Source organism: Papaver somniferum, chromosome 7 (assembly GCF_003573695.1).
Source record: "Papaver somniferum cultivar HN1 chromosome 7, ASM357369v1, whole genome shotgun sequence".
Lineage (NCBI taxonomy): Eukaryota > Viridiplantae > Streptophyta > Magnoliopsida > Ranunculales > Papaveraceae > Papaver > Papaver somniferum.
Genome location: NC_039364.1, coordinates 20,748,159 through 20,764,423, shown reverse-complemented (window position 1 = coordinate 20,764,423; position 16,265 = coordinate 20,748,159). Strand labels below are relative to the sequence as shown.

At 35.7% G+C, this 16,265-nt stretch overlaps 2 protein-coding genes across 3 annotated transcripts; one reads left to right on the top strand and one right to left on the bottom strand.

The window, feature by feature from the left end:
* The first annotated feature begins 4,076 nt into the window (after nucleotides 1–4,076).
* On the top strand, nucleotides 4,077–5,839 carry LOC113296643. 2 transcript variants are annotated; one of them, XM_026544946.1, is made up of 6 exons: nucleotides 4,077–4,100; nucleotides 4,422–4,531; nucleotides 4,964–5,004; nucleotides 5,089–5,277; nucleotides 5,367–5,499; nucleotides 5,617–5,839. In XM_026544946.1, the coding sequence occupies exons 1-5, from the start codon at nucleotides 4,088–4,090 to the stop codon at nucleotides 5,386–5,388; spliced, it is 375 nt and encodes a 124-aa protein (XP_026400731.1). In that variant the 5' UTR covers nucleotides 4,077–4,087; the 3' UTR covers nucleotides 5,389–5,499; nucleotides 5,617–5,839. The 2 variants fall into 2 exon arrangements, 1 of the variants encoding a protein (XP_026400731.1); XR_003333093.1 differs by lacking the exon at nucleotides 4,077–4,100 and adding an exon at nucleotides 4,122–4,279.
* Nucleotides 5,840–14,082: 8,243 nt separating this feature from the next.
* Nucleotides 14,083–15,550, bottom strand: LOC113300573 (probable xyloglucan endotransglucosylase/hydrolase protein 5). The gene is made up of 4 exons (XM_026549776.1): nucleotides 15,241–15,550; nucleotides 15,016–15,116; nucleotides 14,722–14,915; nucleotides 14,083–14,627 (listed from the first exon to the last, which is right to left on the bottom strand). The coding sequence occupies exons 1-4, from the start codon at nucleotides 15,458–15,460 to the stop codon at nucleotides 14,228–14,230; spliced, it is 915 nt and encodes a 304-aa protein (XP_026405561.1). The 5' UTR covers nucleotides 15,461–15,550; the 3' UTR covers nucleotides 14,083–14,227.
* Between the last annotated feature and the right edge of the window lie 715 nt (nucleotides 15,551–16,265).

The window sequence follows — 16,265 nt, the reverse complement described above, 5'->3', positions numbered from 1 at the left end:
ATCCAACAGATAATCTCCTTCCTGGAACCACCACATTAGAAGCATTGCTGCCTCATAAACGTCGATTAACCTATGAAAAATAATACAGTCATTTTGCAAAATGGTCTTATATTAATGATGCTTCAGAGTTTCTGTCAGAATGCTGTTAATCTTGAGTAGATTACATGTCAACAAATGACAATAATGCCTAAATGAAAAACATAATAGGTGTGTCAATTTGGTAGAAAGGAAGGCCTATTGAGGCGTGTATTGTATATGAATAACAATCATTTTGGTTGGCTGGAGGCAATGTTGTTTTTTAATTGAAAAACTATCCTCCCCGCGTATCCATTTTTTTATCTTTCTCGAATCAATACCATGACATGGTTGGTAGGCTCACCAATAACGCGTGGTTTGCGGATTCATCTATTCAGCCCCATATGCATGCATATGTCGCCACTCTATACCCAGGTAGGTGTCACAGGTTTAAACTACCCAAATGCAACAGTTAATTTTGACAATGGCACAATTTCTTCACTTCTTGACTAAACCTTTGTTTAGCCCATGCTAAATAGAGGTTCTGCATACAATCATTCAAGCTATCAAATCAGTATTCACAATCCGCTTGATGCATAAAACAATAAGTCAAACAAAGAGATAAATGCATCAACAGAACTTAGTTTTAATCTTGGCCGAAGCTTTATTATTATTGTAAACTTAGGGTTACACAAACTCCGTTTGTTTCGGACACCCAATCCACCACAAGATCAGGATTTTATAGCATTATTAAAGCTATACACAAATAACTGACTAGCAGTTACAATTCACTTTATACAAGACGGTTGGACAACCATGCCAACTTCCTTAACTTCTTTCCTAAAGCCTTAGAGGTAGTTCCTAGCCTGATAGAAAGCATAAAGCTAATACTAACTCGTGTAACCAACTTCGTAACCGTCAAGGCCTTGTACCTGACACATGCCATGATTGCGTAAACCAGCCAAAGTAGGTTATTATTGTTGTGCATCGTTCCCCCAATGATGCAAGTATGCTAATGAAAGTCTTGTTTGCATCCCTGCATGCCTCATGCACATAAGTTATGTGTCAAAGTCTGTTGGCACCTAATAATGCTACTCTCGCATCTTTGGACATGTCCAAACCTTGTTTGGGCCATGCCTTGGCCTAATCTGCGATACCGAATGCGCCATGCGTTTTTAGGCTGGCCAACTTGCAGATAATGCGTCATCTCGGCGATTTATTATTAGGACGCTTGAGTGACCGGTCGTAGTAGGTATGTGTGTAATTGTGGCAAAACCAATTTACATAATTACATGGTCGGGCTGAGAGCTGAGAATTTCATGTTGGAGAAAATGAGTTTATTATGTTATGATGGTGATCTTGGTGGGAATGGAACTTATTACCAAGGGGTCATTAAGTGCACAAGCTCAATTTCACTTTTTGTGAATGAAACTTTTAGTCTCACATACGAAAAATCAAAGAAGTTGTCTTTCTATATTAATAGGATTTTTGGATCTAAGAGTGGTCATTATGGACAATAAACTCACCATTTTGTGAGGGAGAAGTGAAAATGCGGGGTACCAAAATACACCACCAATTTTTTATTGCGCAACCTGTATGGACTAAACTCAAATATACAACTCCGAGAGTTACAACTTAATGAATCTCGATCAAGAATTATATGAAGAGTTTATATCTCTTACTCTCACAACCAATATGTATTCAGAATAAGTCCGCGAACCTGATTATACAGTGAGAGTTCTCGAACGATTCCAAAGATCAATATCCAAGATTAATCAAGTTGTGTCCAACAATTACGATAGACGTATCTAATTTGATTGATTTACATACAACCTGTGATATTTAAGCTATAAAGATAAACAATATAATGCGAAAAAATAAATAATACTGACATTAGAAATTTTGTTAACGAGAAAACTGTTAGAGCATTGCTCGGTCGAACTCACAAGTGTTTCTATCTCAAGCTTGTTGTCAAATTTAGTTGATCAAAACTATATCTAGATTTCTAGTCTACATTTATTAAGTCTCGGGTAAGGATATAAGTGTGTAGTTGAGTAACAGATATCACTACATTCAACCGTTTGAATGCGATGATCATCCAAAGCTTTTGGAGAACTTTATCAACAAAAGGTAAGTGAAGACTGAACCACCTATTACTCAAGTTTTTACCTTTCTATCTATGAGGCAATGTCGCATGACTAAAAAATTTGAGTCAAGTTTATCTTGATTAATTATTCTCGAAATATGTTGATTAAGCTTAAGAACATTTGTTCATACTTGATGAATTTGGTTAAAAACAATATATCGTTTATGACCAAAATTATGATTCAAGATTATCATTTGAACATAATCTGGAACAATGATAGGTGTCATTGATGTTATTCGGGAATGTTTCAAATTGATTATTCGAGAGATATAAAACTACTGTAAATCTGGATACATGACAGTATGCACACCAGTTCACATACTGGAAAAACCGTTATCGGTCCGGAGCCGCGGTACATGTAACAAGTACACGTACGGACGTATCTATAGCTTGGCACGACTTTTGGGTACGCATACCCGGTGTGAAAACTTAAAAAGTTATGTGACTCGTGAATTCAGGATGATACAATACTCGGTATGCAAACCGGAAAATTTTTGTGACTCGTGAACTCAGGTTGGTACGCATACCCAGTATGCAAACCACAAAAGTTATCTGAACTCCTGAACTCTTTTTTTTTGTCTTAAGGGTTTCCAAACACGGTACACGTACCATGAAAAAATAATTCACGAACCGGATGTAAGTACACATACTTACCCTATCGAATATTTTTAGATTCATCAGAATTACTTCTATGAGATAACCGACATTTGAAAATCTCTGTAAAACAACACATCTAGAAATATTTGATCACATTAACCATGATTGTGACTCAAGATTAAAGTTTTAAAGATTTATATGAAAATGGTTAAGCTTAATTATAGTTCGTCCGGCTAATTTCGGCTAACCTTTCATGAACAAGTCATTTTACACGGTTCGATTATGGTTCATCCTAACCAGACTGTATACTTTATTTTTTTAATCTCAAATCAAAGATTCATCTAATGGTAGATATTGATTGCTAGATTCCAAATCTACCTTAGCTTAAATCTAAAGCAACCTTTGTTTTGATAGTCTATATAAGGAGAACCTCAACCAACTGGGATCTTTTTAGGTTTAGCGACTAAAAAGACTTCGCCTAGGGATTCGTGAAGCCATGTCCAACTATGTTTATCTTGATAAATCGTATACCCTGATCTTGCTAATGATTTGTTGACCCATTAGCTCCAACAGGCGAGATAGATAGAAATCGCAAAGTTCTTCGTCTCACGGTTTAAGATTCCACAGGTAAATTCCTCAAGAACGATTCTTTGTTGAAATTGGAGTAGGAATTACTTGTGAGGTGAATAATAACCTAGGATGCTCATCAGGAATTGTAAGTACCCGATTTTGAGGTTTGCTAGACTTTGTCTATTGCAATTGATTTCCTATCTCGCCTTGATCTTTCATCAAAACGGAAATCACATATAGTCTGATCTGTGGGAGGAAAATTAGTTTAAATTCTTCAATTGATTTGAAGAAACTCATAGGCTTTAACTGTCGTCAGCTAAATAAATCAATTAATTGCGCGAAGTCTTGCGAGAATCAAGAGGCATAAGGTACGCGAATGTAAATGAATCACTGTGACGGTAGATTCAATCTCAACTATATTCCAGTCCGAAGTTTTGATAGTAGGCTAGAGTCTGTATTGGTTAATACACATTACACCAAATTCCTGGAATAGTAACAAAAATTCGTAAAGGCTTACTGGCCGTTACGAAATTCTCGTTACAAATGGCAGTTATGAAAAAGTTGTAACAGGCTGCAGCCGTTACGAAATTTCTAATAACTCGTAACAGAGGTCAGCCGTTCGTAATTTTTTTCTAGGCGTGCCAGCCACACGCTTCATCACACCTAGGTCGTAACACCTGGAATTTGTGTGTTTGCCATTCACACGCGTACTACTGTGTTTCCACCCAAGATGAGTAACACTAGATGATATTTCCTCTCATGCGTGATTTTGGTATACCCTAATGAAACCAAATCGAATTTCTCATTTTTCAATTTTAGGTCTTCATCATCTATATTAGTATTTATGATTCATTTTTCGATTTTAGTTTGTTTGTCGGAGTTCGAACTTGGAAAAACTGATCTTCACTCCCAGTTAATCGTGAGAAAGCATTTGTTCTAGTTTGTTTTTAGGTATCTATTTTAGGTTTTGATTTTGATTTATTTTCAGCTAGATTTAAGTATTTGTTTTAGGGTTTCAAAATAATAATTGATTTAGGGTTTCTTGTTCAATCGATTATGAGATTTGGGTTTCTGATTTAGGAATTTTATTCAGATTTGTTTTCAGATGCAGATGGGAATGAAGTTGATAAGGTGATTGAGAAGCTAAAAGAGGTTGGGATTGCTTCTGGTAGTGTTGATGGTGTTGTTCTAACTACTTCTAAGGTAATTTTGATATTTTTTGGTTTTTTCGTTTGTTTTTGTGATTGATTGGAAAGTTAGGGTTTTTGAGGTTGAGGTTGTACTTTGCTGCGATGAACTGGAGTTGAAGGAGATACTGAGATAATTGTTATTGGTAGTTGAAGAAAGAATGTTTGAGCTAATGGGTTGTCATGGTTGTTTGCAGTTGAGGTTAAGAAGTAGAGGGAGTGGTCAGTTTTGTGTGTATGATGCAGTTGGATGACTGCTCCCAAGTGAATCTAACGACTATAAATCTACTAACATTTTCGCTTTGGTTTTACATTTTTTGACATGTTCTCAGCCATAGTAGTATCTTTCAGTTTAACCTAGTTCGTTCCTTTGATGAATAAGTTCTACGTCATAAGCTTTGTAATATCCGAATAGTTGTACATACTGAAATTTGATTGGTGGTTTTAGGAGGAAACAACTGAAGAACTTAGGAGGAAGAAGAAGAGAAGGTTTGTCATTGTTTCCTCAGTTCCATCTAAATTAGTGTTTACCAAATGTTGCTGCATTGAATTGATTCTGATGTTTTTTGATAGGCCGAGGAAAGAATTGAAGAGGTTGCCGAAATTTCTTTTTTCTTTCCTGCAAATGAGAAAGATTGTGTTTGATATCGTCGAGACTAGCACTGGATCAGCAGCTGGACCAATCATCTCCCATGCAGGCAAACAAATACTAGACATAGTACCTGGAGAGGTCCTCTTAGATTCTTTCAGTGCTTACAGCAAGTAAAACACTAACTTACACATATATTCAGAAAATACAATATTATTAATTAACGTTCAGGAAATCATTCAAGTATTTATCTTTAATACAGGCTAGGTTATGGATGCAGCTGAAGTTGCCGAAAAACAAGCTCTTTCTGCTTCATCCAAAACTGCAACCAAAATGGCTTGCGATAGATGAGGATGCTCAAAAGAATCTAAACATATAATTGATTGATTTTACTGGTGATGTTTGCGATCTTACTTGTTTGTGCATTTTCTTTGCATAGGGAAAATTGGTTTAATGTACATCATGCCTATCTTTGCTTACCCGTAGTTTATATGTTCTTTCGACAATTGCAGGCACTTACAGAAGAAATGTTTTTTTCTAATCTTAAGGAAAGCAGCTGAGGCGAACAAAGATAACCTATCCACTCTAAGGGTATGGTTAGTTATAGAATATGTTCATGTTGTTTGTAACACACAGAATTTGTATTCCCTTAGGACATAGGAATGAACTTATAATGATTTAAGTGAGAATGAAACTGAACTTACGAAATTTCAATGTATTCCCTTAAAAAAAAAAACTCGCTACTTAGAAAAAGTTTAGTTTTTTTTTTATATGAATTTGATATGAATGTGATATGAATTGATTGAAAAATTATTGTTGAATATGGATGATGATGAATTGAAAAGTGTATGCAGGATATTTAGAATTCCGGCTTGGTTCCGACAGAAAATGAACTGCCAGTAATATTGACCTGGTCAAAATTGGTCGATATTAACTAATTTTGACCATGTCAATGTTGACTGGCAGTAACCTTTTTGCTGTTGCAAAAAAAATCGTAAAAGCTCTAAGTTGTTTCAAGTTGCCACGTAGTAACAGCTACGGCACGTTACTAAGGTGCCACGCAGTAACGGCTCGCACATGTTACGACCCTGTAATTATGAAAAATTCATAACGGCTCCCACCTATTACCACATGTCAAATCATAACGTCTTGTCCCTGTTATACTAACGTCGTCACAACCCAAAATTCGTAACGGCTCCATTGTCATTACGAAATATTTGTAATACTCCCTTTTGAAACAGGTAATGGCTGTTACAACCGATTCATAACGGTTCAGTTCTATTTCTAATCCCAGAATTTGGTGTAGTGACAGTTTGGTGTTCACATGTGGAAAAGGTCCAAGGGTTTTCCTGCATTTGCGGTTTCTGAAAATGTGGGGTACCGAAATTTGTGGTCCCGAGGTTTTTCTGCATTTGGAATTTCATCTACCAACCTGAGTTCACGATTCACAAAACTTTTCCGGTTTTCATACGGCCGGGTATGTGTACCATCCCGAGTTCATGAGTCATATAAATTTTTGGCTTTGCATACCGGGTATGTGTACCCGAAAATCGTTGTCGAACTATAGCTACGTCCGTACGTGTATTGGGTACATGTACTGCGGCACCGGACCTATAACGGTTTTTTCAATATGTGAACTGGTACGCATACTGTCCTGTATCCAGATTTACAGTAGTTTTATATCTCTCTAATCATCAATTTGAAATATTCTCAAATAACATCAATGACACATATCATTGTTCCAGGCTATTTTCAAATGATAATCTTGAATCATAATTTAGGTCATAAACAATAAATTGTTTTTAACCAAATTCATCAAGTATACACAAATTTTCTTAAGCTTAGTCAACATATTTCGAGAATAATTAATCAAGATAAACTTGATTTGAATTTTTTATTTTTGTGCGTGTAAAGTCTTATTTAGTCGTGCGACATTGTCTCATAGATAGAAATGTGAAAACTTGAGTAATAGGTGGTTCACTCTTCACTTACCTTTTGTTGATGAAGTTCTCCAAAAGCTTCGTTTGATCATCCCCTTCAAACGGTAGAACGCAGTGATGTTTGATACTCAACTACACACTTCCCCTCTAATCCGAATAAATGTAGACTAGAAATCAAGATATAGTTTTGATCAACTAAATTTGAAAACAAGCTTGAGATATTAACACTTGTGAGTTCGACCGAGCAATGCTCTAACAAGAAGATCTAATTGCAATGGGCTAGTTAGTCCAACCACACATTTCATACACACGTTGTGCCGCCACTATTTGAAATATTTTATAAATGAATTTAATATCAAAATAAATTTTGTCTTGGTGCGGGAACCAGGCGGTATATATTTTGCTTAACCAAAAACTTTCTCATGTAATGATGGCTGGTTTTCGATTGATTTAAATTTTTGCCAGTTTTAACTTTATTTCCTCACATCATGCAATTGATTTGATTTTTTGTCCTTTTTATTATTTATGTCCATCAATTTCCTTTACTGCATCCTCTTAGATTTCTACCGATACAAGAAATTCAATTTTTTTATTCCAAAATGTGTTTAAAAGCGGCTACTGTCCCATGTTTTTTCATTTATCCTCATTTTATTTTGGCTTTGTAATTAATTACTTCTGTACTTTTGAGTTCGTATGACTAGACAAATATTATAGTGCTATCCAATATCTATATCGAGTGGTTTTATCATAGACAGAACTTTACTGTAAGTATGAGCACTGTTAGAGCATTTCTCGGTTGAACTCACAAGTGTTGCTATATCAATCTTGTTGTCAAATTTAGTTGATCAAAACTATATCTTGATTTCTAGTCTACTTAAGTCAAGTTTTCGGGTTTAGGATTAGAAGTTTGTAGTTTAGTATCAGAAACCACCGAACACCCTTGAAGATTAAAGATTGGAGATCAAACGAAGACATAAACGAGGACTTCATCAACAAAGGTAAGTGGTTACTGATTTCATTTGGATTCTTGTTCAATTCCACTTATCTAATCTATCGAAATAAATGTTCACTCTAAGGAAAAATTCATGTGACAGTAAGTGGATATTTATGTGGACATACTCGAGGTTATTTGAGGGAAAACAACATTTATTACTGGAAAGGTTCTCATGTTGTAGTGAACGATCTTAAAAATTCAACGAGCCAAGAATCAGTAAATTCCGAGTTATAACAAAGAAGTTATGAGTGATTTATTAAAGGAGTGATTTATTTAAGCAACAGTTATAAGTGTTGTTATAACTATTGCAGTTCGTTAGTAGGAAACAAGCCATAAACTGTTTGTAACGGTTCACGGACTTAAGCGCAAATACGTGACTAGAAGACTATTTTAGTCAAGTTTTTGATGTTTCCTCATCTAAGCAAGATGGACATTCTTCCAAACACAATCAATTGTCATATTAAAGTATTTGTGATATTTTAGAATTCCTTCCTAAGTTAAATTGTGATTTATTCACAAAAATACAATAGATGTTAAAGTAATTATTTATGCAAGAGTTGTAACTTAGGAAAGACTCCCAAATTTATGAGAGTCTTGAAAAAGCAAAATAACTCAAACTTGCTTTGGATTCAGGATACCTTAGCTTAGCTTTCAATCTAACTTGTTAACTATAAATTAACGGTTCGTGAATGCTAAAAAATTTAACCCTTGGAAAATTGGTGTAAGATTCATAGGTTTCAATGTCTTCTGTTCTTCGTGAAAAAGAGTGAGATAAAAATCTTTGCATTGGGATCGCAAAGCCGAGTTGGCAATAATCTTTTTGATAGTTACGGAACTTGTAATCTAGGTTTTCAACCCCTTGTCTATTCTAAGGTTCTCCTCTTCTGATATAAGACCATTCAAGAGTTGTTGATCATAAACCCTAGGTTTTGATAGATTTCGCTTCACGATCATATACCGATACTAGTTGGTCAAAATCGGAACTAGAAAGAAAACTTCAATTAAGGTATCTCATAAATTCTTTAGAAGTTTTAACAAGATATCTCTAGATTTATTCTAGTTGTTGTTGTTGTAGAAATTAGGTTTCTCTTCCAATTTTTGAGGAGTATAATATTCCCTAATCTACAAATTCATTTTGGTATCTTTACTTTTATCTGGTAGATATTCGAAACAAACACAAGATTTCCAAAACCTTGGTTCACACCTAAAGGGAAATCAAAACCGGTGTTTTGTGGATTTAAAACCCAAAAACAGTGTTCACTTGGGATGAAGCAACTCTTAGGCTGTAAAGGACGTCGTCTAAAGGAATCAAGTGCGTCGAATACGGCGTGGTTCAAAATACGTAAAGAGCGCAGCCATAACTGAATCGCTGTGAGGGTGGGTTCGGTCTGAACTACATTCCAATCCGAAGTTCATTGGTAATAGGATAGTGTCTATAGTGGCTTAATAAAGAGCGGTGTTCAAATTGGACTAAGTCCCGAGGTTTTTCTGCAGGTGCAGTTTTCCTCATTAACATATTTTCTCTGTGTCTATCTTTACATTTATTTTCCGCATTATATTTTTTTTGATACGATTAAAAGTAATTGCAAGTGATTCAATAAACAACCTAAATAATTTTTAACTAAAACTGTGTTGAACCTACAAGACTTGCTCTTGGAGTTCGTATCATGAAATATAGATTACAAGATTTACTCTTGTTGGAATTAGGTTCATGTACCGTTACTGTACTGGGTTATCTTATAAATTTATTTTTGAGATCGTCCAAGAATTCATGTTTACAATCAGGTTCATGTATCTTTTTGTACAAGAATAATAAACCATATATACATATTGTCGAAGGGTCATTAAGTTGGTCTACTTCCAATTGTATTAGGTTTTTGTCTCATAGCTCCGAACGAAAAAGTTGATGGCGTATTTTGGTACCCTGCATTTTCATGCAATATTGAAGTGTACTAGTGAACTATTGTGTTAAGAAAAACTTAATGATCAAGTGACTCTCTCTTCAACGTGCTTTGCAAATCAATGATTTATTTGAGTTTTTTCAGCAATTCAGTTAATATTATTTTTTTCCAGCATTATATCATTGCAGAACCAACATTTGATGCCTCGAAGGAAAATTTTAAAATGTTTTCTTATACATTTTAGTTAAAAGAAAAATTCATTAATTACTTGTATGCATGTTGGGGCTAATGGTTAACCACTACATAAGCCTAGGTCGCATATACCACCAACACTGATCACAGGTTCAAGTTAGGGCAGTTGGTAGAGGTAATTAGAGTGAAGCTGTCGGAACCACAGTGTAAATAAAGTAAGGATGGCATATATTAGTAGCAGAGCAGCAGTTTAGTAAATTATTCTAGTGTTTATTTTAATTTTAGACAACAATTCATTCTAATTTGATCGAACGAGTTCATATGTATAGAGGCAAGTTGAATCAATTTCTGTATACTCACTATGTACAAAAGTTAAACACTCAAAAGCTAAATATATGTGTATCGGGATCTCTCTTGTCATTAGCCATGAAAGATAAACACTTTGAAAGTCAGGAAGTCCTAAGAATGAATGCTCAACATAAGAACTAATTCATAGATTTAAAAACGTATTATAGAAGGTGTCGAAAACATGCAAAAGTATCGCAAATGAAAAGTGGGAAGTGGCCATAAAATGTGAGAAGATAGATGAATATGTATGACAAGGATACTCAAACCATGCAATCCCCTTCTGATCTGAATTCGGTAATCAATTTTTCAAAAAATTTGGAGAGTTGGTCGGGAACTGATATCCTGTCTCTATGGTTTACTCCAGAAGATCAAGCAACTATCCATGTTACTCCCTTCAATCTTCAAGAAGAGGAAACTATAGTACGGAGTTTGAATGACAAGGGGGAGTTCAATGTCAAATATATGCATAACAAGAAATTTCAAGACAAATACAAAGATGACACCCCTACTACTACTTGGAAAGATATATGAAAACTTACACCTCTATTACTACTTGGAAAGATATATGAAAACTTGATAGTATTTCCCCGGAGTATTCATATGTAAATGCGCTCATGGTATTCTCCCCAAAAATGCCAATATTGTAAGCATTCTCAACTATATTGATCTCATCCGCAATCTGTGCAAAAGTGTCGAAGAAGACGCATGCCACACCCAGATGTTTTGTCCTTATGCTTCCTTAACTTGTTTGGTCTCATTTATTTGGTGGGGACCATCAATTATTTGGAAGGTCAATCTAGTTCTTTTCTGGAATGGCTCAACATATGGTTCGTTCAAATGAACCCTCTTAAAATTGGGGTTCCTATGTATGCCATTACTCGATGGTTCATCTGGAAAGCCAACTGTGACTTGATATTGAAGGAAAATCTACCCAACAGCTGAGAGTATTTCCAACAACATCAGACAACACTTTTAATTGTTTGAAAGAGTCATGCATAATCATAATCATAATCACAATTTCAACAATTTCTACTATCAAAGGAATAATCAGGTTAGCCCGGAAAGGATTACCAGGGATCATATGGAGAAATTTGGCATAACCATCATTACCATAAGCTCCATGGACTCTATTTCAGACATGGAACGCAAGGATAATCTTATCCCTTGTGCTAACTTTATCTTTATATATCGCCATGTATTTCTCAGGAAACTGCATAAGGGCAAGGAGCTTCACCGATTATGTTTGTAGCAGAAATCGAGCAAGAAGGAAAGGGCTAACAATTTTCTTGCTGAAAATGGTACAACCTTGAAGAAAATAAAGGAAGTCCGAGGAAGATTCAACCTGGGTTCCATCAAATGGATGATGAAAGTCTTAAAGAAGTTACTTTTATGCTAGGTAATATGGTCAAGGTTCAACGGAACTAGAACTTTGTGAAACCTTCGTCGGAAGAGTCCAAATCCGGTTGACTTATTTTAAAATTTACATCAATAATCATGCTAATATGATGCATGCAAATACCATGACCCATGAGACTAGTCTTGGCTTTCTAGGAACCCAAATTCTGTTATTGAGTAATTGTCTCGGCAGTTATCTCGGTTTCTATATAAAAAATAAAAGTATAGTCATTACATTTCTTTTGGACCAAACATTTTAGCAAGGCTTTTGGTCATTTATTTTAGACGTAAGCTCTTGATACCACGCCCTTTGACGCTGTAAGCTAAGTTTTTGTTGATTGAATGATATAGATATCGTTTTTTTTTGTCGGTATATCAAACATCTTATAGATGAAAAATCAGAATACATGGAATATGATCTTGACACCCGATCGAAAAGGAAAAATGGACGCCAGAAAAGTTACCTATACAAACAAGAACTCCAAAACAAACAGAGCTCAAGCTTTTCAACTCAACACAAAATAACATACAAACCAAGAAAAAATACACAAACAAGAACTCCAAAACAAACGGAGCTCAAGTTGCTCAACTCAGCACAAAAGAACATACAGACCAAGAAAAAACGTCAACTACAAGAACGAGCAAATATCACGACCTATGGTGGTTAAACAATTTTATACAGAGTTCTACTCTTTCACTTTCAAAATATCTGAAGTTCACTTAAATATAACTAGGCATGTGTGAGCTATATTGCGTTCTAATGAATTTTTAATTCAAGCCAGTCTACGATTCTCTTCAGGATTCCCTTACAAGCTCTATGGTTGCTCAGAGCAAGTCTTATGATGGAATCAGGCCCGGCCTTGAGATTTCGCTGCCCCGAAGCGAAGGAAAAATTGTTGCCCCATCCTGAAATCCCTCATGTTGTTACCAGTAATCCAGACAAGTATTTTACACATATCAAGCAACAATTTTAGATTTTTACGTACATGTATACATCAAGTTGCAAATTTTTGCTGGAAAACCTGAATATATATATATACTTCTCAAGTAACAAAAAATGGTTTATAAAGCATTGTAATAGCACTTCCTGTCTCATCTTCTTCAAAAGTGCTTGTGCTCCACATCATGCCACATAATACACAGCCTCATAGCAATGGATTGAAAATCGTCACAGTATTCACTATATTTGAACTTGATATTGTATTGCAGCAGTGAACATATGCAACGCCATTTTAGTTCTCAAACACTTCAAACAAAAATTAGCATCAGCAGCATCACTAACGGAATGAAAGACATTAACGTGGTTAAGGCTGTATGCAGCATAACTTGAATTGATCATCCAGTCAACTCGAAGAAGTCCCCATTTAGAAGCAATCTATAATCCTCTCTTCATTCCCATTGGTATGACCATCTTTGGAAGCTCCACAGAAAGCACCTATTGGTTTTTTTTGGATCTATTCAGTATGTAAATATATATTCTGAAATTCATAAGCTTCAATTCACTCATCGTGAAGAGGCGGTGTTGTTAGAGCGTTGTAGGGCAGGAAATTGGACGTAAGTAGTTTTCCAGAGAGAACGATGTTAGATATATATTGACCAATAAACCATTAAAGTAACTTTTTATTTATAGTATGACCCTTCTTCTTTTAGGAATACGTCCTCCACTTTATCCTTTGTCACGTTACAGACTTTCATTTTCTTTTGTAAGATAAGAACCCCCAGATAGAAAAGCTTTTTTTGCTGCCCCTGTTTGGTGTTGCCCCGAAGTCAACCTTCGTTGACCTTGTCTCGGGGCCGGCACTGGGTGGAATCCAACCTATTCCAAACTTAAAAAGTGTAGAATGTCAAGTCTAATAAATTCCAAACTGGTGTCATCAACACTTTTTCCAAGCCATGTTCCATGGTTCATGGAATGGTTTATAGAATCCAAATAAACGTTACCCTAAATAACGTACTAAAAAACGAAAAACGCTATTCTGAATAGCACTAACAAATGTTATTCATAATAACATTTTTGTCTTTTAGCATAAGTCAAAGACAGAAAAGTCACTATTAATTTCAACCATACAAATATTGTAGTCAAATACTATTGACCGAGTTAAGTGCTATTCTTTTTAGCGTTAAACGCTATTTATTTTTTTAGCATTTTTATGATCTGGGGGTAATCTGTTGGCGAGGGAAATCAAAATGTGATGTGTAATCAATTAATTACACAAAGATACAATACGTGCAAATTAATATTAGGGAGAGAATGAATGTGGCAGAAAAATAATAAATACACAAATACAAGTAGAATCGATGAAATGACAAATGGAATGGGAAATCAAGAGTACAAGTAAAGAAGGATGTTTAATTAAGCATCCTTGTCTGCTTTGCACTCGATAGGCATTTTGGGGAACCTGACCTTATCAGTACAGTAGTTGTAGATTGTGAATTTCTTGCGAACCCACATGAGCCTCCTATATTGAGCAGCATCAAGATCTTGATACTTCTTCTGATCCCACCACCTCTTCCCTTGTGTTGCACAGAATTTGGCATTCACTGATGCTGCACATGCGTCAATGTGGAATCCTTTGTAGGAAGCTACAAAAGGTGCTTTGGACCAATCAGTCTTTTCGAGCCCACCCCTGGTTGCCCAGTCTTCGCCGTTCCATAAACTCGAGTACAACTTCATGGGTTGGTTGAAAGGATATTTCACTCCTAGTTTTTTATTGTTTTTGAAAATTCTGATTGGGATATCATCCACGAAGAATCTGCACATAAATTTACATTTGGATTAATCGACGGTTAGTTAAAATTAAACTGATCACATAACTTGACATAATTGGAGAATCATCCAACACCTACGTGATGTGATAATCGTTCCAGAGGACTGAATAGGTGTGGTAGGCCTTGGTTGGGTCGAACCAGAGGTTGATCCGCTGCTCCCTGTTACCGCTACCACCTGTGAAGACATTCGTCTGCAAAATGTAGGGTTGCCCTGTCCTGTTCCCTAAAAACTCAAAGTCTACCTCGTCATGTTCATTATTGTTTGAAGATAGCTGCATTCATTCATTAATTAAGTTTTTTGTCAGTATATACTAATATCTTAGCAGAAGCAGAAGTGGACTCACACGAAATTCATGCAAACGAATGACTCACAAAAAATGCAGTCACAGTACCAGCCGAGTCCCCTGCTACCAGCTTTATGTGCATGTGGAAGTATCCAAACAAATAAGACTCTTTTGAGTGAAACCCGGCACCTGCATTTGATTTACATGAATGCATTAGAGAGCTTGTTCATCTGTAACAAGACGCCGGATGGCAAAAAACAAGACGTAGTACTGGAATGGGTAACAGATATATGAGCTAGTAGTATTTACGTACCTGTCCAGTTATCAAGGTGAAGCTGAATCTCTTTGCCACCATTGAAATACTTGATGTGATCAGGTGACCATGTAGGCATATAGTTCTTTGAGAATGGCACATTCATTGCCTTCGGTGGTGTAGCACCCATTGACATCCCAATTACAGACAAACAACAGACCAGAAGTAGACACATTTGTAGACGTCTACTACACTTCATATTATACGACAAGTCGGCCATTTCCAGACTTGTTCGGCTAATGAACTGTTTCAAGAACCAGTTATCTGAAGAGAGAATAAGAAATTTGGAATGGTAGTAGAATGAGAAAGAGACAGATATGAGATTGTGGATGAAAAGTGTCGTGGAATGCAAATGGTTTTATAGGCATATTATGAATTTCTCAAAGTGGACTTCATTCAATTATTATCTTATAATTCTCTACAAATTATTGCTAGTAATTTACTAATATCCTGATTAATCATCATTCAACAGATGGTCTCCTTCCTGGAACCACATTAGAAGCATTTCTACCTCACGATGATTCGACAAACCAAAACTGAGATTTGACTATCTGTTAATTGTAAAATGTTCTTAATCTTGAGAAGATTACATGTCAACGAAACATAATAATTTCTGAATGAAAAACATAATAGGGTGTGTCAGTTTGGTTTGGAATGAAAACCATTTCTAATTGATCAATAGATCAATTCTCAAGTTTGAATGGAAGGCACATGGAGGTGTATTGTTTTATGAATAACAATTAGTTCGGCTGGCACGGTAAACTAATCCCACCGCGTATCCGCTATTTAATTTATGAATCAATGCAATGGGCCATTGGGCATGGTTGGTAGGATTCGCGAATAACGCGTAGCTGCTACTGAGCACACATATGCATGCATATCGCCAATCTGGACCCAGGTAGGTGTTCATGTAATTGTGCGCAAAAATGATATTTATGTGTGTATATGTACTCAAGTGGAAGTATATTTTACATACATCACTAGAATTGGTTACACATAATAGCAATATTCAGAGATTGCAAGTT

Coding starts and splice junctions, on each gene's coding strand:
- LOC113296643 (XM_026544946.1), top strand. Junction 5,005..5,088: donor AGGAGGAAGAAGAAGAGAAG/GTTTGTCATTGT, acceptor GTTTTTTGATAG/GCCGAGGAAAGAATTGAAGA. Junction 5,278..5,366: donor TCTTTCAGTGCTTACAGCAA/GTAAAACACTAA, acceptor TCTTTAATACAG/GCTAGGTTATGGATGCAGCT.
- LOC113300573 (XM_026549776.1), bottom strand. CDS start 15,460: ATGGCCGACTTGTCGTATAATATGAAGTGTAGTAGACGTCTACAAATG. Junction 14,916..15,015: donor GTACTGTGACTGCATTTTTT/GTGAGTCATTCG, acceptor GAATGAATGCAG/CTATCTTCAAACAATAATGA. Junction 14,628..14,721: donor TGGAACGATTATCACATCAC/GTAGGTGTTGGA, acceptor ATTTATGTGCAG/ATTCTTCGTGGATGATATCC.